Source organism: Lagopus muta, chromosome 17 (genome assembly GCF_023343835.1).
Source record: "Lagopus muta isolate bLagMut1 chromosome 17, bLagMut1 primary, whole genome shotgun sequence".
Taxonomy (NCBI): Eukaryota; Metazoa; Chordata; class Aves; order Galliformes; family Phasianidae; genus Lagopus; species Lagopus muta.
This window is the reverse complement of record NC_064449.1, coordinates 113,159-134,730: the sequence shown is the minus strand read 5'-3', so window position 1 is coordinate 134,730 and position 21,572 is coordinate 113,159. Positions and strand designations below refer to the sequence as shown.

Genomic DNA, 21,572 nt, shown 5'->3' with positions numbered 1-21,572 from the left:
GTGACGGCCGCCCCGTCCCCGCTCGGGACCCCCGGAACGAACATCCCCATCAAAGAGAGAATTAAAGAGAGAGAGAGAGAAAGGCTGAGCAGAGCCCCCCCGGCACCCCAGGCCAGGTGCGTACTCACTTGGCGGCGCAGGTACAAGCCACCCTCAACAATAGAGGCGCGTTGTTTTTTTCCCTCTGTGCCAAGCACAAGGCTGGAGCCAATTTAGATATGCTATAAATTAAGAGGTTGCCATGGCCACCGCGCTGCCATTGGCCGCCGCCCGCCCGACGCGGGCCCCCACGTCACCAAATCTGAATAAGGATGCGCGAATTACTAAGGCGGGGGACAAAGCTGGCGATGGGGACAGCATGAGAGTGGCGGCGCGGCGGCGGAGCACAGCGAGGCACCGGGGCCGCCGGCCGCTGCGGGGGCGTTCATGCACCCCTCCCGCACCCGCACGCAGCGCGCCCGCCGCTCCCCGCCCGCTCTGCAGGGACTCGGGGGGCTTCCGCGGGGGGGCTCTGGCTTCTCTCGCTCGGGGCACCGCTTTTTTCCTACCGAGGCTCCGGAGAGAAGAGGGGGAAGAACTTGACAGCGATTCCGCTCCCCCTCCCTGATTTTTTTTCTGATTTTTTTTTTTTAATTCTTATCATTTTTTTTATAATTCTTTCTTTTTTTTTAATTATTATTACTATTATTTTAATTTTTTTTATTTGGTTGGTTGGTTGTGGATTTGGGGATTTTTTTATTTTTTATCTATTTTTTTTTTTAATAGCATTTTTCTTCCTGACGTCCGAATTTTTGAGACCCCGTCGTGTGCCGGCGCGGGGCTGATTCCTTTCGTCTGCGCGTTTCCATCCCGGCGCGGTGATGATGGTGCATTGTGCGGGCTGCGAGAGGCCGATTTTGGACCGCTTCCTGCTGAATGTCTTGGACAGGGCATGGCACATCAAATGCGTCCAGTGCTGCGAGTGCAAATGCAACCTGACCGAGAAATGCTTCTCCAGGGAAGGAAAACTCTACTGCAAGAATGACTTTTTCAGGTGAGTGAGCCCCCAGCAATCACAAGCCCTTCCAGGTGCTGCGGAACCGCTGCTCCCAGCTCGGCGGGGTAGCAGAACTCTGGGGCTCCTTCTGGGATCTTAGGGGAAAGAAGGGGGGGCACTTGGGGGCACCCCTCCAATCTTCATCCATCTATTCCGTGGGTCTTCGCCGCGTCTCTCCGGCGCGGTCCCGGCCCCGTGGCGCCCCGGGGCTGCGCCGCATCCCGAGCGAAGCTGTTCGCCCCCCCCGCCCCGGGTGACCTTGTCTCCGAAAGCAGCCGGGCCCGTGACCCGCTCTGCCGCCGCCCCCCCCTCTCAGCAGGCCCGGAGGCCTCAGGGCTGGGATCGTTTTCCCCCTCTAGACCGTCACAGCGGCCTTTCCCCAACTAAACGCCGCTCCTCGTGCAGCACTCCAGCCGGGGGCCCCCACGCTGCGCCGTGCCTTAAACGCCCCTAATGACTGCGATAAGGTGCCGAGAAGGAAATTAGGGGCTAGCATGGGTAGGGGAAAATGACTTACGACTTATAATGCCTTCACTACATCAACGTCACGGGCAGCAGTGCGGGGGGCTGAAGTTGTGCCGCGGCCAAGAGGGAAAAGGAGAGCCTAGGTGCCCCCCCGGTCCTGGCAGCCGCTGTGAAAGGTTTTGTCTTTTTTTTTTTTTTTTTTTTTTTTTTTTGTCTTCCCCTCGGGGAGTTCGTTTTCTGAATTTTCGCCTTCCCTGGAAAAAATAAAATAAAATAAAATAAAAGCATCTCCTGGAGAAGGGAAACCGGAGCTCTGCAAAGCGGCGGTTTCAAGAAGACAAAAAAGCAACGTGAAGCACGGGGTGCCCCGCACCGCACCCCGAATTGCCCCCTGCTCCGTGGCCGCTGCCAACCCCCGGTCCCGCAGCGATGTGCTGGGAGCGCGGGGAGACTGAAATTCTTCCCCGGAGGGCACGGAGAAAGACATCCTCGCCTTTTGAGGCGGCCCCAGTGGGATCTCTCTGGGAACCCGAAAACCGAGATTCGGAAGGGGTGGGGATGGGGGCCTCGGAGACTCGAGGGGAGCGGCGCAGTCCCGTCCCAGCTCTCACCTCTCGCCTTTCTCCCCTCCAGGAGGTTTGGCACCAAATGCGCCGGCTGCTCCCAGGGCATCTCCCCCAGCGACCTCGTCCGGAAAGCCCGGAACAAAGTGTTCCACCTGAACTGTTTCACCTGCATGGTTTGCAACAAGCAGCTCTCCACGGGCGAGGAACTGTATATCATAGACGAAAACAAATTTGTTTGCAAAGAGGACTATTTGAACTCTCCCAGTTTGAAGGAAGGCAGCCTCAACTCAGGTACGCGCGGCACAGCCCGGGGAACCGAACCGCACCGGGTCGAGTCCTGCCCGCTCCCCACGGGCAGCGCTGCGCTCCCGGTGCAGCTCCCGGCGCTGCCGGTGCCGAGGTTTCAACAGTGCCCCGTGGACCGGGAGGGGGTTTGGGGTGCAAGCGTTCACCTCGTGCTCCCCGCGGGACGCAGACACGCGTTGAGCCCGCAGCTGCCCCACCGAGCCCTCCCACGCACCCTCCGATCCCGGGACCCCCCCTGCGAGGCTGCCCGGTCCCCCCGCGCCGAGGGCCTGATCCTTCGCCTCCTTTCACCCAGAGGCAAAGCTCCCATTTGACTTCCTTGGAAGCTGTCTCTGCGTCAGGACCGCGGGATCAGGCCCCCTCCTGCTGGCCCAGCAGTGCCGGCCGCCCGTGCTCACCCCCTGCCGTGGGCTCTTTCTCCGTTCAGCACCCGGGGCCGGATCCTGCCACGCGAGTCAGTGGGGCCGCTGCTGCGAGCGAGGCGAGTAGAGCTTGGCCTGGGTGATGCCGGCATCAGGGTCCGGGGGGGCGGCTGGGGGAGGCGAGCCAGGTTTAAGGCAGTGACCGGAACCCCCCACGAGCCCATACATTCTTGCATTTCTCCCAGCGGCGCATCCAGGCTCCCGGTGTGAGAAGCGCGGCGTGGGGGGAGAGGGGAAGCGCCAGAGGCTGCGGGGTGCTCGGTGGGGAGGCCCCCTCCCCAGCCCCCTTCCGGCTGCACGGCCCCTGTGCAGCAGTGGGCGGGGGGTGCCGCCGAGTTTGCCTTTCAGATGTAGGGGCCGAACTGTAAGATGCTCAACCGGAGCTCATTGTTCTTTGGGGTGCTTCGGGGTTCCTCGGGGGCAACGGCCGTCTGCACCCCTTGCTGCTGCCCAGCACCTCTTCCCCTCTCCTGAAAAGCATCCGGGCTCGGTGGGAAGGGGAGGGCAGTGGAGAGGGGGGTCGATCTCTCTCCTAAGCCATCCGCCCCCCTCCCTCCCCTGCCCCCTCTCTGGGTCTCCTTTACAGTGTCCTCATGTACAGACAGGAGTTTGTCCCCGGATCTCCAGGACCCCATGCAGGACGACACCAAGGAGACGGACAACTCCACCTCCTCAGACAAGGAGACCACCAACAACGAGAACGAGGAGCAGAACTCGGGCACCAAGCGGCGAGGGCCCCGCACCACCATTAAGGCCAAGCAGTTGGAGACCCTCAAAGCCGCTTTCGCAGCCACCCCCAAGCCCACCCGGCACATCCGCGAGCAGCTGGCCCAGGAGACCGGCCTCAACATGAGGGTCATCCAGGTACGGCCACTCCACAGCCATCCCACCGCCCCCCATGATGTCACTGGGCCGGCCCATGACGTCACCAACCTGACTCGCACAGATTCGGGATGGCAGAATTTGGGCTGGCAGCAGGGAAGGGCTGGGGATGTGGATGGGGCCCTGGATGCGAGCACAGGAGATGGAGAAAAGGAGAGGCCACTGTGCCCTGCAGGCAGCCCTGTACCTTCCTACCGCGCTGCCAACCAACCCCCCCGGCAAGAAAATCCCTGAGGAAATGTAGGGATGAATGGGATTTATTAGCGGCGTTAATAGGGGAAGACGCTTCGGCTCTGCTGCAGGGAGCCCAGCTCCCGATGGAGGGAAGCAGGACCCGCGGGACGTGTGCGCATTCCAGATGTGCCCAGATGTGGGGGGAAATAGCGCATATCCCTCCTCCCTCCCCACCCACAGGCCAGCAGATCTGTGCTTTGGTGAGAGAACGCCCCCGAGGCAGGAATGCTCCCTGTTGCACCACCCTTCCCTTTTATTCCCGTCCCCATCGGCCAGCTTGCTTCCAGCTCCCTCCCCGCCTCCTGCCGTGACCCCCCCATTTATCCCCTTCTTTATCCCTCTCCCCCATTGGAGAAAACTTTCGGGGCACAGGCAGGCTGTGAGGACGGCGCACCCCACGGCACGCAGGGAGGTGCCGGGGCTTTAGCGACCCCTTTCCTTGCCTCCCAGGGTGTTACCAGCAGGGGGTAGTGTGAAAACAACCCCAAACTGGGAAATCCCTTCCAGCGAGATATCCCATCCCCGCCCCCATCATCCCTGGCCTAAGTGGGGAGGGCTGGCCCCGAGAATTTGGGGTCCCCACGGCAACCCGGCCCCGAGTGCTGATGCCGGCCCGGCCTCAGGTCTGGTTCCAGAACCGCCGATCCAAGGAGCGCCGGATGAAGCAGCTGAGCGCGCTGGGCGCCCGCCGGCACGCCTTCTTCCGCAGCCCGCGCAGGATGCGGCCCCTGGGCGGCCGCCTCGACGAGTCCGAGATGCTCGGCTCGACGCCCTACACGTACTACGGAGGTGAGGGAGCTGGGCCCCTCGTCCCGTCTCCGTGTCGTCCCACCGCGTTCTTCCCCCGTTCCCTTCCCTGCCTTTGTTCCTCTCCATCTCGACTCTCCCTTTCCCCTGCCGCCCGGACTCGGGGCGGTGGCAGCGGTGGCGGTGGCAGCAGCGCGGCCCCTCTCCCTGGAAACAAAGCCTCAGCTGCTGGCTTCTGCGCCCCTTTCAGGCTGCATTTGTCCCAGTTACCCCCCCCCCCCCGGGCCTGCAGCTTAGGGAAGGTCACCGCCACCCTGACAGGACGGGGTGGGACAGGGAGCCCCAGGGCATTTGGGACAGTATATCCCGCTTTTGGGCAAAGAGCTCTCACCAATTCCCCTCTGCCCCCACTGCTGCCAGAACCCCTCTGTAGCTAATACATATAAGTATGATGTGTGTTTTTCCTCCTATAAGTAAGTATAGTATAGTAAGTATATTTTATTTTTATATGTCTCCTATAACTCACCTTTATTTATGTGTTTCCTTTACGTATATCTTCCTATTAGATATGTATATAACTTTTATCTATATTTATAAATGCATACATGCATGTACATATATGTGCAGGTATATAGACGTGTGTATTTTTCTTAGTTGTAACTAAGAATGAAATTATGCCTACCCTCTCCCCCTGGGGCTGCCCCCAGCCCCTCCTGTTCTCCACTTCCCCCCCTTTCCATTCCATCAGCACTGCAGCCATAAGTACAGAGGTGCCCGTTTTTCTCCCTGCTTAGTCCCACGTTCATTCCAGCAGCACCGAGCTCCCCAGGAGGGTATTCTGGAGGGGGGAGGGGGAGGCACGCCCGTCCCTGCGTGGGGGTGCAGCTCTACTTCCCGCAGGCGCTCGGGGTGGTGGCTCGGGGACCGGCTCCAACCTTTCCCCACCTTTGCAGATTACCAAGGTGACTACTACGGGCCGGGAGGCAACTATGACTTTTTCCCCCACGGGCCCCCCTCCCAGGCCCAGTCCCCGGCCGACCCCAGCTACCTTCAGAACTCAGGACCCGGCTCCACGCCCCTGGGACCCCTGGAGCCCCCCCTAAGCGGACACCACTCCTCAGAAAACCAAAGGTACACGGATATGATCTCGCACCCCGACACCCCCAGCCCCGAGCCGGGGATGACGGGCTCGCTGCACCCCATCCCGGGGGAGGTCTTCAGCGGGGGGCCCAGTCCGCCCTTCTCCATGTCCAGCAATAGCGGCTACAGCGGGGCCCTCGCGCACCCCAACCCGGAGCTGAGTGAGGCAGCGGTGTGGTAGGGCCGAAGGGGAGGACTTCCCCGCCCCTCAGCCCCGGGGCACGGCTCTCCGCGGCCCCGTCGACGGATATCGGCCCCCCCGACGCCGCGGCCGCCCTCCAACGTCCGACCGCATCCTCCCACCGTGCCTCCCCCCCCCCCCCGCGGGGACACCGCGCTCCCTCCCCGCCCGCCCGCACCGCTCCGCATCCCCGTGCTGTTATGAGTGGGGGAGAAGGGGGCGAAACGCGCCCGGCCCGGAGCTCCCCCCGCCGCGTCGGAACCGCCGCTCTCGGACCAAAGCTGAACTCTGCAGGACGCGGGTCCCACCGGTGCGGGGGCTGCCGCGGGGATCCTCGCTCGCTAATCAGCACCCATTTTAATTATTCCCTTCTTCAGCCTCCGTTCATCCGAGTATTACAGTGGGGGTAACGGGGGACAGCAGGACGCTCCCTAAGCCCCCTCCCGGGCCCTTTTCCCGTTGATCCTGCTTCATCCCCGAGGAGGAGGTGGTTTTGTACTGGAATTTTGGTGATGGATGAACAGGGGGGCGGGAGGAGGGGTGTGCGGAGCTTGGGAAACCCGGGAAGAGGCAGAAATGGGAAAAGCAAACAGAAACAGAGAGAAAAATGGAGAGAACACCCGAGCAGTGCGGCAGCGCAGGAGGGCTGAGCCCCCCCGGCCCCGCGGTCTGAGGATGTATTATAGTTTTTGCTTCTAGTTTCTTTATTTTGTATAAAGGAGAAACAAATAAAGTATGTTTTTGTGTTTACTGATTATTTATTGTACTTTTAGTCATTGGAAGCTCTGAGTTTTTTTCTATTTTGGAGGCTGGGAAAGGGCGGTGGTGAGTGGAAGGAGAGAGGATAGAGCAGGGTGGGGAGGGGGGGAAAGGGAAAAAGAGAATGGAAAAGAAAGAAATAAAGTTGTGTTCTGAGCGTGGGTTTCCTGTCCCCACTGCCTCTTGCAGAGGCTGTCAGTGTGACCAGCTCGTGTTGTTCGATGTGAATAAAAATCATTTTAGTTACCTGCTCTGGCACCTGGTCCCTTTCATTGTGGGGTTTGAGCGATGAGCGGCGCCCAGCTAATATTTAAAATGCAAAATCAAGGCAAGAGTGTATCCCCCCCACACCCCGCCTTGTCTTGTAGTAAAAAGGTATAAACAGAATAAATTACCTTCCCTCACTGGCTTCCAAGAGCCCCTCTCTCTGACCTGAATTTTAAGTCCCGGCGTGGTGGTGCCGCCAAGAGCTGGTGATGGATGACAGGCAGCCACCTCGCTGCGTATTTTCCCTGTTCAGCCAAGCGGAGGAATTTATCCTTCCTGTGCCATGATGAGTGGTAATGAGGGGCCGCAGCCAAGCGGGGGGCACCCGAAGGACTCAGCATAAGGGAAACTAAGGCACAGACCCGCTGGGACCCCAGAGCAATAGGATGCGTACAGGCAGTTTGAGGGCCAGCAGACCCCCCTGCCACTGTCATTAGGAGGGCTGCAAAACAGAGCACAAGGGCACGCGCTGGCTGCTATTGTTATGAACACTGTGTTACTACTGTCCTGCTGGTTGCAGGGTGCACCAACCCACAGCACCCATCCCAGGCTGCAGGGGGGAGGTTGGCACGAAGTGGGGGCTCCGTGTGAGAAGGTCGGGGTGCAGAAGCTGGAAAGTAATCTGGTTCTGGACCCAGAACTCCCAGAACTGTGGGAGGAGGTTGGTCTGACTCCTTATAATTAATTGTGTGCCTTGTAATAAGACTCTCCAGCCTCCAGCACTCCCTAGAAACACGTTTTTACATAAGATATTGCCCACAGTGGAGCGGTGGGTATTTGATTTATGGGGTGGGTCCTCTGGGAAGCATGGTGTGGGCTGGCCAGGCTGAGGGGATTTATTGGGGAAAAGGGAAAAAAGAAGACGGGGAGGAGGAGGCTCCTGGGAGGTGGCTGGGCAAGGGGAGCCTCGTTAACTCTCTGGAGGGGCAGGAGGAGGCTGAGAGGAGTTTTGTGGCAGGAAAGGGCAGAATGGACACTGGAGTGAAATAGATCAACTGAAGCGAGTTGGAGCAGTGGTGTTAACTGGGCACCAGTCAGAGCTGGGAGCGCCAGCAAGAGCAAGGCCCTACAGCCCTGCCAAGGAGCCACCTGGCTGCAGACAGTGCAGCAGGAACAGAAGATTGTAAAAATTAATAATCATTAGAATAATAACACATTGAGACAATAGCAAAGTAGTCAGTCGGAGGGAGCATTCACTAATTGGAGTGGGGAACCATGGTCTGTGCCAGCCACAGCAGTGCAAGGGACGTGGCCGCCCCCAGGGCAGAGGGAGGAACGCCGCCGCGCCTCAGTTTCCCCATGCTGCACAGTGATGGGCGCGGGTCACGTCCAGCAGCCATAACTGCAGCACAGGGGGCCATGGGGTGGCCGTGCAGTGGCACAAGGGTCACTCCAGGCCCAGCTGGCTCTTGAGGTCCTGCAGCAGCGCAGCCGTCATGCTGCTGCCGCCGCAGACCACCAGCACCACGCGGCCCAGCGGGGTCCCCAGGCGTCCCTCACGCTGCAGCTGCTGCAGTCGCCCCGAGTAGAGCAGGGCCAGTGCTGCACCACAAGCTGGCTGCACCAGCATCCGCTCGTCGTCTGCAGGGATGGAGACATGCTGAGTGCCTGTCCCCATCACACCCCTCTGCAAGTTCCTGTCCCCGTGCCCTGCTCACCCAGGAACCTTTCCACAGCGCGCACGGCCTCGGCATCCTCCACCACCTCTGAAATGACCTGGATCTCCTGGGCACACTGCAGCGCCCGCGCTGACACAGTCTTGGCCCCCAGGCACTTGGCCACACTGGAGAACGAGTCAGAGTAGCCCTGGGATCCTTTGTCCCCTTGGTGCTCCACTAGAGCATTGGCTGAGACCTGCCAACTTGTGACATGCACCAGAGGCGAAGCCCCCTGCACTTTCTATGTCCCATCAGACTGGGGACCCCTAGGCTGATGGAGGTACCCCCATGCTGACACCAGCACCCACCTGGTGATGTCAGGCAGGGTAACGAGGTGCCCAGCCTTCAGTGCCGCGTGGAAGCTGTGGGCTCCCCAGGTCTCCGCGGCAATGATGGGGACATCAAGCCATCCCACCTGCTGCAGCCCAGCCACCACGCCAGCCAGCAGCCCTCCACCTCCCACCGCCAGCACGATGGCGTCAGGTTTTGCATCCAGCACGTCCTTCAGCTCCAGGACCAGGCTGGCATGGCCCTGCCTGCGGGATGGAGACAGTGGGTGGCTGCCTGTGTCCTGTCCAGAGCACAGGGGCGAGTAGCACTCACCACAGCAAGGGGTGGTCAAAGGGGTGGATGCTCGCCCAGCCCTCGTTCTGCGCCAGCTCTAGGGCTCTCTGGTTGGCTTCATCCCACACCTGGGAGGCAGTGGGCGCTCAGTGGGGCTGCCGCCAGCTCCAGTGCGCCATCCCCATTGCCCCTCCCTTGCTGCCATGAGGACAGTGGAAATCCAAGTGGCGTGTGGGTGACGCATTTTGGAACAGGGACACTGGGTCTGCACACATCCACAGCCTCACAGAGGGCTGTGATCTCCTCCAGCCACAGTTTGGGGCATGGGTGCCCTACCTTCCCATAGGTCTCCACCGTTGCCCCCAGCTCCTCCAGCCTGCGCACAGTGCTGGGGCCGGTGCTGCTGGGCACCACCACAGTGATCGGCAGCCCCAGCTTCCTGGCCGCATATGCTGCAGCCATGCCAGCATTCCCCCCTGCGAAAAGTAGTGGGTTGAGCAGTTCCATCGCCCCCCATACCCAGCTCATCCCATCCTCAAACTTTGCTAGGGGGGAGAAGGGACACCTGATCTGGATCAGCCCCAGCCCCAAAACCCAGTGGGAAGGCACAAGGACAAGGGGCCGGGAGCACGGGGGTGTTCCCTAGCACCTCCATTCCATAGACCCCTCGAGCCCCATGCAGGTCCCAATTACCTGAGGAGCAAACAAAGTGCCGGCAGCCCTTCCTGGCAACCTGCGGAGAGGGAAGGGGACAGAGGAAGGATGTGGCCATAGGAATCCACAGTGTCCCGAGGCCACACAGCCATGTAGCACACCCACCTCCTGGCAGAGGCGCCCAACGCCCCGGATCTTGAAGGAGCCAGTGGGCTGCACGTTCTCCAGCTTCATGTAGACCTGGGTCCCTGCTGCCCGGGACAGTGGCAGGCTCTCCAGGAGCGGGGACACGATGTGGAAAGTCTTCTCGCCCCCCCTGCATTGGGCTGCCATTACTGCAGGATGCTACGTGAGAGCTGGTGCGGGGCTTGCTGCATGTCGCAGAACGACGCTGGGGGACCGAGGAGGGCAAAGTGACGTCGGAGGGGCTGTGGTTGCGTCCCTGGGTCCTTTGTCAGCAGATTTGAGGACTTTGCTCTATTGGCCCGGGACGGCAGTCAGCCCTTCCAGGCAGCTGTAGCGTGGCTCGTTGGCACTGGAATTAGCACAGTGTGTCCCGGTCACAGCAAGTGCTGGGGGAAGGGCTCCTGGCGGGGCTGCACTGCTGTGGGGCCAACAGCCCTGCTCTGCCCTGGGACAGCCTCTTCCCATCAACCTCCAGTTGAGGCACTCCCCACACCAACACACTCAGAGCTGGCTCTGCCCTAGGCAGGGAGGAGCAGGATGGGTCCTGGCAGGACAGGGATGTGCTGTTCCGGAGGTGACAAATGCTGGTGTGTGCCAGGAATGACAGGGGCACAGCCAGGTCCGAGGCCGTGGGACATCAGCCAGCCTGGACCCGGTGGGAACCTCTTACCTTCAAAGCACTGTCTAATGTCAGCTCATTAATCCCCCAGTAATTACCTCGTTATTCCTAACGAGCCACACACATGGAGCAGATCAAGGGAGCTGCAGTAAGAGGATTTTGCGCTGGAGGTTTTGGGGCTGAGGGGGCACACAGGTGGCTGAGGAAGGGAAACAAAAGGGACAAGAATGGTCACTCTGTCCTGGGGCAGGCAGTGCCCCCCCTCCTTCACTGCTTGCCTGTTCCAGCTGTGCATGCTGCTGCTGCCAGGAACCAGGGGAGGCATCGCTGAGCAGTCTGAGCAAAGGCCAAAAACTCCGACCCGCTGTGTCCCAGCACTGCACTGCAGGCACTGCTCTGTGCTCCTGGAGCAGCACCCAGCAGAGAGGGAAGCACACCAAACAACATCCCTGAACAGGGTACCACAGCATGCACCGCAGAATGTTGGAAGAGTATGAAGTGCACTCACCAGCATCTCCATTGCACATAGAGCGTTTTATTTGTTACACCAACCCCGGCCATTCACCCCTCCCTACCATGCAGCTGTCCCAGCGCCAGCCCCACCTCCTGGAACCCGTCTTCCAGGAACAGCCTCCCAGAATGAGGAGCCCTGTGGGAGGCCTTCCTTCCGCGCTTGGTTTTGGGACTGGGGTCAGAGCCCACTGACCGTCCCCAGCCACGGTGGCACGGATGGGGCACAGGAGCAGCAAATGGTGAGAGAAGCACGGGGAGAAAAACACGGGGGGCGGTTCCCTGCAGCCCCCCATCCTGCAGAAACAGGGAAAGGCGTGGGGAGGTCCGGCTCAGTCCCATCGGACTTTGACAGGAGGGAACCTCCAGAGGTCAGGGTGGCCCATGCGCAGCAGGTGGCTGCATGGCGATGCGCTCCAGCGGAAGGGCGGCACATCATCCCATGTCGGCCCGCTGGCAGCCACCAGCCCGAAGGTGCGGGCCATGCCAAAGGAGGTGACCTGGCGGAGGGGGTAACGTGGAGATGTGAGTGCCAGGAAGTGACAGCATGGCAGGGCCCGGGGCTGTGCCCACCTTGGTGTCAGTGCCGCCATGGCAGCGCTGGCGCAGGGCGGCAAAGGGGTAGGTGCCGTTGGCTGGGTTGAGGTCAGAGCGGGCGGAGATGGCGTTCTCAGCGTTGTGGGGCGGGTCGCAGCCCCGGCACTGTGACAGCGGGTCCTGCAGGTAGTTGTTGGACCTGCCGGGCAGCAGGAAGAGACCGGGTGCAGGAGGTAACACGACAACTGCGGTGAAGATCTGACACAAGGGCTGGAAAATCCCTGGGGCCAGCACCCACCTCATCAGATGGACCATGGAGTCCACATCACGGACCTGAGTCTGGTTCCTGCGAAAGATCTGGGCGCGCGGGTTCTTGTCATAGGTGAACCAGTCACCATACTTCTGCACCAGCTCCAGGTTCCCGCTGGCATTGAAGATCTCCTCAAAATACCTGGATGGCAGGGTAGGGACAGTCAGCCTTGCCTGCCCTCAGCATAGGACCATACGGCTGGGCAGAAAGGTGAGGCTGGATGAAGCTTACGGCACATTGTAGCTGGCCCAGTACCCCTGCTGGTACAGCAGCTCTGTCTTATCAGCCACCATCACCAAACCCCTGTGGCGGGAGGATGGCAGCAGTCAGAGCAGAAGGCAAAGCACAGCACGGATGAGGGAAAACCCACCTGGGGGTCTCAAGCAGGGGGCCAGGAGCCATCACCCACATGCAGGAGAGCCGTAAACAGCAGCCCCGCTGCTGTCACACCTTGGCAGAAAGGCCACCACCAGCAAAGGAAGCCCACCTCGCCCACTGGGCAGCCTGCGGGCCGGGCACTGGGGGGCGAGAGGCACTCACGGGATCTGCTCCAGCACCGTCAGCAGGCCCTGCTGCAGGGCAGCACGCCCCGGAGAGAATGCCTTGTAGTCCACCAGCATCCACTGGTTGTTGTACCTGCAGGAAGGCACGGTGACCTCCTTTGGTGGCCGCCCTGAGGAGGGGACGTTTCTCCCCCAGCCCCGACCCTGCTCACGTGCCACTGTTGAAGCGCTGGAAGATGCCGGCCCACTCAGCACCGCTGCGGGCCAGCCGGTTGGCCACGATGTTCCGCAGCCACTCCAGGACGCTGCCCTGAGGCCGCAGGTACCGCCAGCGTGCCTCGTTGCTGTTCCCAATGGTGGTCTCCAGTGCAACCTGTGGGGACAGGAGGACTGAGCGGGGCCGGTGGGGGACGCAGGGCTGCAAGCGGCACTTACCAGCCCGCTGCTCAGGATGTAGAAGTCATCTCCGGAGAAGATGGTGCCGGGGTAGGAGGAGAACACCTGGATGCTGCCCGGGATGCGGGCGGTGCCTGGGAGAGCAGAGCAGGTCAGGCAGCAGGCGGGGGCACAGAGCAGCGCCCAGCCCCACACGCACCACTGGGTTCAGCATGGAACGGCAGCGTGTACTTCTTGATGAGGCGCAGCATGGACTGGTAGGGCGCCCAGGTGTCGTGGGCCACCAGCAGGTCCCGGCGGCCTGGCAGCAGCTTGAGCAGTGCTGAGCACGAACCGGAGCCCAGCGGGCGCCGCGGGGCAGAGTGGTTGAAGGCCGCCTCTAGGTCCTCCAGGTCCCCCCCCAGCTGCAGCAGGCTGCGGGCAGCAGGGCGTCAGGCCGGGGCAACCTGCACCAAGTGCCGCTCCCGGGGTGGGGGGGGGCTCGGTGTGCCCAGCCCGGGGACGGACCCTTCCTTACAGGAAGCCGAAGGGCGAGAGGGAGAGGCGGCCGGCGGGGAGGGCCACGCGCCCGCGGTAGCTGTCCTCCAAGCCCTGCAGCTGCAGTAGCGCCAGTCGCACCTGGGGGTAGACGGGGAGGCGGGACGGGGACCGACGTTACTCTCGGGCCTCGCGGTGCGGGGCCGACTCCCGAGGGCTGCGGGGCCCCGGCCCGGACGGCCTCACCTGGTGCCAGTAGGCACGGTCGCGGCCGGAGCCCATCTGCTCCTCCATCCAGGCCAGGTTGGCCTCCAGGTATCCCCGCAGCCGGCGGCAGTACTGCGTCTCGTAGCGGAAGGGCCCGCAGTAGCCCACGGCCGTGTTCATCCAGTGCATGTAGATGAGCTGCGGACACGGCGCTGGCACCCACTGCCGCCGGCACTGCCCCGCGCCCGCGCCCCGCACCCGCGCCCCGCACCTGCTCGGTGACGGCGGCCTCGGCCAGCCCCGCGGCGTAAGCCTGCAGGCTGTCGTTGAAGGACGCGTTGGCGGACACCTCGAGGAACGCCCACCTGCAGCGTGGGGGACCGCTCAGAGCGGGAAGCGCCCGGGCGGCCCTGCGCTGCCCCGCACGGCCCCGCACAGCCCCGGGCCCTTACCCGACGGCCTGGATGTGGTCGGTGAGCTCGGCCCAAGCGACGGCGGCGGGCTGGCGGCCAGGCAGCACGCGGAGCCGGCCCGAGCCGGGCTCCAGCAGCACGGAGGCGCTACGGGGCGGAGGGATCGGGCTGGACGCGACCCCCAGCACCCACGCGGCCACCGCGGCGGCCGCCAAGAGCGCCCGCACCGCCGCCATCGCGGGAGGGGCGGAGCCGCGCCTAGGGCGGGGGCGTGCCGAGAGGAGGCGGGCGGGGTCCGAAACGAGCCGCGCCCCGCCGTGCCCGGGTGCCCGGGTCTCTTCCGGCCGCCCATTGCCCTGCAGGTACCCGTTCCCCTGTGTACGCCCCGGTCCCCCGACATGCCACGCCCTACACGCTTCCTCCTCCCTCTTCCTGCCAACCCCCCGTGGCCACAAACGCTCCCTCCCAGCCCCACGCAGGGCGGACGCGACCGTCAGCGTCCCGACCCCGGCCACACCGTGCCCGGCAGGTGGCAGGTGGCAGGTGGCAGCCCCGCGGCCCCTTCCTGGCCGTGGCTGCCCACCCCCGCCGTGAGTTGTGCGCAGTGCGTGACACGGGAGCGCGGGTGAGGCGGGAGCGCGGCGGCAGCCCCGGCCTTACGCAATCGCGGCTGTTTACCGCTCCCCCCCCGCTGCGCTCGGCGGGCAAAGTCCCCAGGAGGCGCCAAGCGGGGGCAGCGGGCTCGGAGCCCCCCCAGCCGCGGGGAGCATGCGGCTCCCTCGGCCCGGCCCTGCGGCACCCGCCCTGTCTCACCCCGACCCCCCGCGGGTGCCCACCGGGACCTGGTACACTCGTGTCGGCGGCGTCACACCGCCAGGCCGACCTACGGCCCCGCACCCACGGCCACGCCGAACGCGGTGCCCTGAGACTGCCGGGCGGCGGGGGCTCTACAGGGTGGCCCCCCCGGTCCCTTTCTTCCTGTGCTACAAAGAGGCGCTGTCGCTTTAAGAGCGGAGAGTGGCGGCCCCTTTAAGGCAGGGTGGAAATCAGCTGCCCGTGCACGGCGGCGGGGCTGCGTGACACGGCGAGGCGGGGCGGGAGGGTGCCCGGGTAGCCCCGGCAGCCCCGGCCCCAGCAGGACTTCGTCCTCGCCTTTCGTCGGGTTGCCGCCGTCCCCTGGATTTGGGTTCCTTCCGCGGTGCTCCGTGCCACGCTCAGCCCCGATTTTCTCCTCCCGCGGGAGCAGAGCGGGGACGTGGCGGCTCGATGCAGCGCCGGGGCTGGTAACCAAGCCGCAGCCCGTGGCCTCTTTTAATTCCTATTTCTGTTTGTGTTTTTAGCTCTATTTTTAACCCTATTCCTGTTTTGCATTTCCATTTTCCTCTCCCGTTTTCATTCCTATTTCTATCCCCGTTTTCTCTTTCCGTTCGTATTTCTACTCCTGCTCCTGTCCCCGTCTCTCCCCCCGGCCATGGCTCCCGCCCCTCGCGAGCAATAGCCCCCAGCATCCGACCCCCGAAGTCTGAGCTGTCTCCGAGCCGTGGGACGCGATGGGGCCGCTGTGGGCGCTGCGCGTGGCCGGGGCGCTGAGCGTGGCCGGGGCGCTGGCGGGGCACGGCGGGTCCCAGCGCTCGGGGCCGCCGGCGGCTCTGGACGCGGGGACCCGGGGTGACGGCGCGGGACACGACCGGGGCGTGGACGTGAGTGGGGACGCGAGGCGGCGGGGTGACGGGTCCTGCCCTTGCGTCGGCCTCCGCCGCCGCCCCACGGACGTGGGACGGAGGGGGAAAGCGAGGCAGGGGCGGAAGCGGCCGCGACCCCGGGGGTGAGCGCCGTCCGCCCGCTAGGGACGCGTGTGGGACACGCGGCTTTTCCCGCAGTGCCGGGAGGTGCGGAAGCGCAACAGCTCCGAGCGGTGCCGCTTCGTGCGCGGCACCCCGGACTGCCGCCTGGACGACGGTTTCCTCGACTACCTCGGCGGAGCGTTCTGCGCCTTCCCCGCCGCGCTGCTCCCGCTGCCCGTCGGCCTCTACGTGAGCGCGGGAGCCGGGGGAGGTGGGCGGGCGGCCCCGGCTGGAGGATGCTCGGCCACGGGCGACGCGGCAGCTCTCTGCCCGCAGGTGCTTTGGCTCCTCTACCTCTTCGTCATACTCGGCGTGACGGCAGAGAAGTTGTGAGTTGTCCCGGGGCCGCGTGGAGTGAAGAATGGTCTGGCGCTGCGGCCCTGTGCCCCCATCACCCCACTCTGTGCTCTTCCAGCTTCTGCCCCAACCTGTCGGCCATCTCCACCACCCTGAAGCTGTCCCACAACGTGGCAGTATCCTTGGCCTCCTGCGGATGGGGGCGCGGGGCAATGATGGGGGATGTGATGGGGACCCGACGTGGTGGGATGCTCCTTGACGCCTGCTCTCCATGGTGTCACCTTCCTGGCCTTTGGCAATGGGGCCCCGGATGTCTTCAGTGCTGTGGTGGCATTCTCCGACCCGCGCACGGCTGGGCTAGCGGTTGGGGCCGTCTTTGGTGAGCGCTGTGCTGGCCAAAGGGGTGAGGGGCACGGGACCCTGCTGATGGGCTGCATTGCATTGGCAGGCGCCGGCATCTTCGTGACCACGGTGGTGGCTGGTGGCATCGCCCTGGTGAAGCCCTTTGCAGCAGCCTCCAGGCCCTTCCTCCGGGACGTCATCTTCTACATGGTGGCCGTCTTCCTCACCTTCCTGATCCTCTACTTTGGCCACATCACACTGGGGGAGGCTCTAGGTGAGCATCGTGGCAGGGCAGGGGCTGGTGGGGCAGCCCAGGGGTCCTGTAACCTCTCTGGCCCCATGGCAGGGTACCTGGGGCTCTATGTCTTCTATGTCTTCACTGTGGTGCTGTGCACCTGGATTCATCGCTGGCAGCGCGGGGATGGACCGTCCCAACCTGGGCCGTGGGAGCCAGGTAAGGAGCGCTCTGCGGTGCCGGGAGGAATCCCTCGGCACCCCCCACTTTCTCCTTGCTCCCTCACAGCAATACCAACAGATGCTGAGGAGCAGGAGTCCTCAGGCACCAACTGCGGGGACTATGGTAGGGTGGGCTGTGAGGCCGTCTCAAGCGGTGGACTGGGTGCAGGGAGTCTTGCGGAGCACAGCCCTGTGGCCCTACGCAGGTGATGAGTATCGACCCCTGCTACCCCACCACGATTCCTCGCTGCACATACTTGGCACTGCACTCAATCCCCTGGACAAGCAAAAGTGGAGGAGGAAGCCCTGGTACTGGCGGCTCTTCAAAGTGCTCAAGGTGAGCAGGAGGGGATGGGAGAAGGGCACTGTGCTGGGGGGTGCGGCACTCACGAGCCCCCTCCTCCCAGGTCCCTGTGGAGCTGGTACTGCTGCTCACTGTGCCTGTGGTGGACCCCGACAAGGACGACTTGAACTGGAAGAGACCCCTCAACTGCCTGCACATCATCACTGGGCCCCTGCTCTGCATCCTCACCCTCAATTCGGGGGCCTGTAAGAGCCTGTGGTATCCTCATAGCCCTGAGGAGGGGCTGAGACTGGGAGCCATGGCCCAGCACTGAGCTCCTTGGGGCCCCTCTATCCAGGTCTTGGGGGAGAAACAGGGCAGGAGAGTGCTGGCTTCAGGGGACAGGGCTCGGTACTGTGCCTTCAGGCTGGTGAGGTCCTGCCCAGCCTGTGGGGCCACAGTTGCCCTCTCTGTCCCTGATGCAGATGGGCTGTACCAGATCCAGGGCGTCTTCCCGGTCTGGGCGCTGGTTGCACTGGCTAGCTCCGTCCTGGCCATCATCATCTTTGTGACCACACGCAATGAAGAGCCACCCAAATACCACTGTGTAAGGTGCCCCTGTCCTCAAGCACCATGTGGGCAAGGACAGTGCCTCCATTGCCCCGAGAAGGTGCAGCCAGGGCCCAGCTCACCTGGTCCCGGCAGGTATTTGCCTTCCTCGGGTTCCTGGTCAGCGCTATGTGGATCAATGCAGCAGCCACAGAGCTGGTGAACATCCTGCGGACCCTGGGCATCATCTTTGACCTGAGTAACACTGTGCTGGGCCTGACCCTGCTGGCCTGGGGCAACAGCATTGGAGGTAAGAGCCCTGTGTTATCTGCCTTTGTGGCACGCTGTACCGCAGTGGGATGCAGGCCCCGGCATCTCCTGTTCTTGCCCTGCAGACACCTTCTCTGACCTCACCATGGCACGGCAGGGCTACCCCCGCATGGCCTTCTCTGCCTGCTTTGGAGGCATCATCTTCAGTATCCTTCAAGGAGCTGGGGGGTGGGGTGCTACTTGGGCCTGCTTCTAGGGGACCTGAGCTGCGCAGGATCCATCCTGGAGTCTGCCACAGGGAGGGAGGGGAAGAGGCTGCACCTCCCCAGGGTGCCCCAGACCGTGCCAGAGTGACCTGTCCTCGAGCACTCTGAACTTTGATGGCCTTATCCAGGCCGGGAGAGAGGGATGGTGCTGTCCCCATCCCGAGGGCTGGGGGGGGATGCCGTGCTGTTTCTTCACCCTGAACTGCCCTCAGATATTCTGGTGGGCGTGGGGCTGGGCTGCCTGCTGCAGATGACCAGCAGCCAGATGGCAGTGAAGGTGAGGCTGCTGGCCACAGTACGGGGCTGGCACTGATGGGATCCCCTCGTCACACGGTGTCCCTCTGTCTCTCCATCAGCTGGAGCCTGACAGCCTGCTGGTGTGGATCTTGGCTGGGGCCCTGGGACTAAGCCTGGTGTTCTCCTTCGTGGTGGTACCGGCACAGTGCTTCCAGCTGGGCAGGGCATACGGCACCTGCCTCATCCTCTACTACTTGGCCTTTCTCTGTGTGGCCCTGCTCACTGAATTCCAGGTGATCCACCTGGTTCCCACCTGAGCACTGCAGGTCCAAGTCCCTGCCCTGCTGCAGCCTGCTGGGCCACACATTTGCTCTCCGGAGAGAAAGCTGGTTGTGTTTTGGGAAAGACAGAGCATTTGTTAAGCACTAGCCATCTCCTCGCTCCGCTCTGTTGAACTTCATTTAACTTGGGGCGTCTCTGAACAAGGATGAGGTTAAAGGCTTGGTTGGCTGCTGCCTCAGGGCATAGGGCTGGAGCAGCTGCAGGGGAGCATGCGCTAAGACACCCCTTCACCTCTCCATCTGGGATCCTCTGGGGCTGGCAGCCATGCGCTATGGGGAAACTGGAAAGTAAAGGCTTGAGTGCAAATTTGGGAATGCCTGTCATTGCAAGGGGCAGCAAGCTGTCAGTGGGTGAATTGAAAGAGCAAGCGGAGGTGTTAAGGTGAGGCAAAGCACCAGAGCAGTTCTGAGGCTTAATGCACACAAAGTGTTAATGAGCCCATGGAAGCCTCCTTTCTCCTGCTGCTTTTTTTTTTTTTTTAAAAGCAATATTTTTCAATCTGAATCTCAGAGGGTGCACAGAGCTGTAGCAAAGGACTTGATATGCAGAGGCTCCCATGTGCCCAATCGCCTCTGGCAAAACTAGGCTAAGACACTGTAAGAATGGACAACTTGCAATTAAAAACTACACAGCTTCCACTGGTGTGTTTGCTGTGAGGCAGGGTGTGCTGGGCTGGGCTGCAGGGAAGACCGGGGGCTGCTCGTGGTGAGGCAGAGGCCATGCAGCACCGCTTGAGGCCACAGCTTCCTCTGGGGTCACTGCCTGCACGTTTCCCAACAGCAGTCACATGCAGCTGAAGCTGCTGTCACAGCAGCACAGTGCACGGGTCAGCACTGACTGCAGCCATTGGGCCTGATGCAGGCATGTACTGCTGTGGTTAGCCCAGTGCTGCTCTGTGGGGACAGAGGGCAGTTGCACAAGCAGCACTCTGCTGCTGTCAGCTTTCAGGCTCTCCTAGCCTGCTGCTCTTCCCTTCTGGGCCCAGATCATTCCTCTGTTCTCTGGCTGGATAAGTGCTTTCACAAGAATTCAGGTGCTGTTTGTTGGCTGCTATTGGTTTTGCCATGGATTTACCAGAGCCAGACCCAGCTTCCAACAAGCACCACTCAGCACAGATACTGAGGTGAAGGAGCAACAGCTTCTGCAGCCCCTCCTGTCCCTTGGAGGTAGCTATAAAAACAAAACGCACGTTTGAGAGTAAGGTGGTAACAGAGAGAAAAACTGGCAGGGGCACAGAAAGAAGCTGGGCTGTGAGCTGGCAAGGGCCAGGAGCAAGAGTTTGTGCATGTGACAAGTGCTGCAAGCAGTTGCCACTGGAGAGAGAGAGCGGGCACAGTTTCTTTCCAAAGGATGTGGCAATCTGTAAACTGAAACTGAGCTTCTGAAACAGCGGGCAGGAAGAAAGCAAGCTGCTGCCTCTACAAAGCTGAGGATGCTCTTTATTAGTGTGCTTGAAAAATCTAGAGAATATTTTACAGACATGTCCATAAAATTATATTTATAAACAAAACACCAGCATACAAAACCCCCTGGTGTTCCTCCTTCATTCCCTGCAAAATGATTGTCGTTAGTCCGTGGGTAAGGTGGGGAGGAAGAGTAAATAGTCGGGGAGGCCCCATACTCAAACTTCTTTTCTTACTTCTTTTCCTTCCAAAAAAAGTAAACTTCTGTGATCTTCCTTGCTTAAAAAATAATACATTGTGTACATGGGGGCAAACCCACATCTTAGTATAAAAAACAGAAAAGCAGCACCTGAGCCCCATAGCCCAGTCCAAGGGCTTCAGTGCTGCTCCCCACACCAGAGCCCTTCTCCCACATGTGAGTAGGTCAGTGCCTCTGCAGCACAGCGTAAAGCTGCAGCTCCAGAACAGGTCAGTGACAGCCCTGCCACGGTGACACAGACTTTAAACAAAGCCACATTTCCTTTTCTAACCTTCACAACGCCCACCCTGCCCATAGCTTGGGAAACATCGCCCCCAGCCCCAGGATGAACACAGGTAAGTCTTCCAGTCTGCAGTCCCACACAGAGCAACTGCAAGACAAATGCTGCACTGCTCATTAATTTGTGGTCAAATTTATGGTTTGGAAAATAGCCCTTTAAGGTCCTTCACGGTTCAGCTCAGAATTACTTTCATACCACTTGCAGAGCCCAGAAGGGAAACAAAGAGCTGCCCTGAGGCACCCAGCGAACGCAGCTGTTCAGAGGTGAGGAGCACACATCATGTTGCCTGCCTCTGAAAATCTCATCTTTTCCAAAAAATGTACTTGGGATGTGCGCCCATTCCCTACATCCCACCACCCCATTCACCCAAAGGAAGGGGAAAGCCTCCCATCCCTGCCATATCCACTGTAATCTGAACCTGAGAAAAAAATCAAACAGCAAGAGGTATGGTGAACCTCCACGCTGACAACGTTCACTCTCAGCACTTTCTGTGGTGACAGGATAAGAAAGGAACTTGGAGACAGGCTGTCACCGCTTTGCAGTAATGAAACACAAGAGATGAAGCAACCTGCCACAATCCCAGAGTTTACGTGTCAGAGCTGGCCAAGGAGCCTTTTTCCCCTCCCTCGTCCTCTCCCAGCTGCCTGGTCTGGCAGCCTCCTTGCCAGACAATGAAAAGCAGACAGATGAGAAGAATCATCGTCC

At 61.5% G+C, this 21,572-nt stretch overlaps 4 protein-coding genes across 8 annotated transcripts; 2 read left to right on the top strand and 2 right to left on the bottom strand.

Annotated features, from left to right (window-relative positions):
• The first annotated feature begins 383 nt into the window (after positions 1-383).
• LHX5 (LIM homeobox 5) lies at positions 384-5,979 on the top strand. The gene is made up of 5 exons (XM_048964137.1): positions 384-1,033; positions 2,135-2,358; positions 3,382-3,659; positions 4,535-4,700; positions 5,612-5,979. Exons 1-5 carry the CDS (start codon positions 861-863, stop codon positions 5,977-5,979), a joined length of 1,209 nt encoding a protein of 402 aa, XP_048820094.1. The 5' UTR covers positions 384-860.
• A 727-nt stretch (positions 5,980-6,706) lies between these two features.
• On the bottom strand, positions 6,707-10,370 carry SDSL (serine dehydratase like). The gene is made up of 7 exons (XM_048963813.1): positions 10,047-10,370; positions 9,921-9,960; positions 9,564-9,703; positions 9,267-9,355; positions 8,972-9,199; positions 8,664-8,788; positions 6,707-8,586 (listed from the first exon to the last, which is right to left on the bottom strand). The coding sequence occupies exons 1-7, from the start codon at positions 10,212-10,214 to the stop codon at positions 8,393-8,395; spliced, it is 984 nt and encodes a 327-aa protein (XP_048819770.1). The 5' UTR covers positions 10,215-10,370; the 3' UTR covers positions 6,707-8,392.
• An 831-nt stretch (positions 10,371-11,201) lies between these two features.
• On the bottom strand, positions 11,202-14,313 carry PLBD2 (phospholipase B domain containing 2). 2 transcript variants are annotated; one of them, XM_048963809.1, is made up of 12 exons: positions 14,079-14,313; positions 13,898-13,991; positions 13,666-13,824; positions 13,460-13,560; positions 13,142-13,356; positions 12,982-13,076; positions 12,759-12,919; positions 12,584-12,679; positions 12,275-12,346; positions 12,032-12,184; positions 11,770-11,932; positions 11,202-11,696 (listed from the first exon to the last, which is right to left on the bottom strand). In XM_048963809.1, the coding sequence occupies exons 1-12, from the start codon at positions 14,273-14,275 to the stop codon at positions 11,529-11,531; spliced, it is 1,674 nt and encodes a 557-aa protein (XP_048819766.1). In that variant the 5' UTR covers positions 14,276-14,313; the 3' UTR covers positions 11,202-11,528. The 2 variants fall into 2 exon arrangements, with proteins under 2 accessions (XP_048819766.1, XP_048819767.1); XM_048963810.1 differs by lacking the exon at positions 12,275-12,346.
• Positions 14,314-15,105: 792 nt separating this feature from the next.
• Positions 15,106-21,510, top strand: SLC8B1 (solute carrier family 8 member B1). 4 transcript variants are annotated; one of them, XM_048963807.1, is made up of 15 exons: positions 15,109-15,739; positions 15,920-16,072; positions 16,160-16,212; positions 16,299-16,357; positions 16,455-16,559; positions 16,629-16,796; positions 16,869-16,976; positions 17,058-17,102; positions 17,185-17,315; positions 17,386-17,527; positions 17,747-17,868; positions 17,967-18,120; positions 18,206-18,286; positions 18,559-18,623; positions 18,703-21,510. In XM_048963807.1, exons 1-15 carry the CDS (start codon positions 15,590-15,592, stop codon positions 18,898-18,900), a joined length of 1,734 nt encoding a protein of 577 aa, XP_048819764.1. In that variant the 5' UTR covers positions 15,109-15,589; the 3' UTR covers positions 18,901-21,510. The 4 variants fall into 4 exon arrangements, with proteins under 4 accessions (XP_048819765.1, XP_048819764.1, XP_048819762.1 ...); XM_048963806.1 differs by having other exon boundaries at positions 15,110-15,739; positions 17,046-17,102; XM_048963808.1 differs by lacking the exon at positions 17,058-17,102 and having other exon boundaries at positions 15,106-15,739; positions 17,107-17,315; positions 18,552-18,623; positions 18,703-18,820.
• Positions 21,511-21,572: the final 62 nt, after the last annotated feature.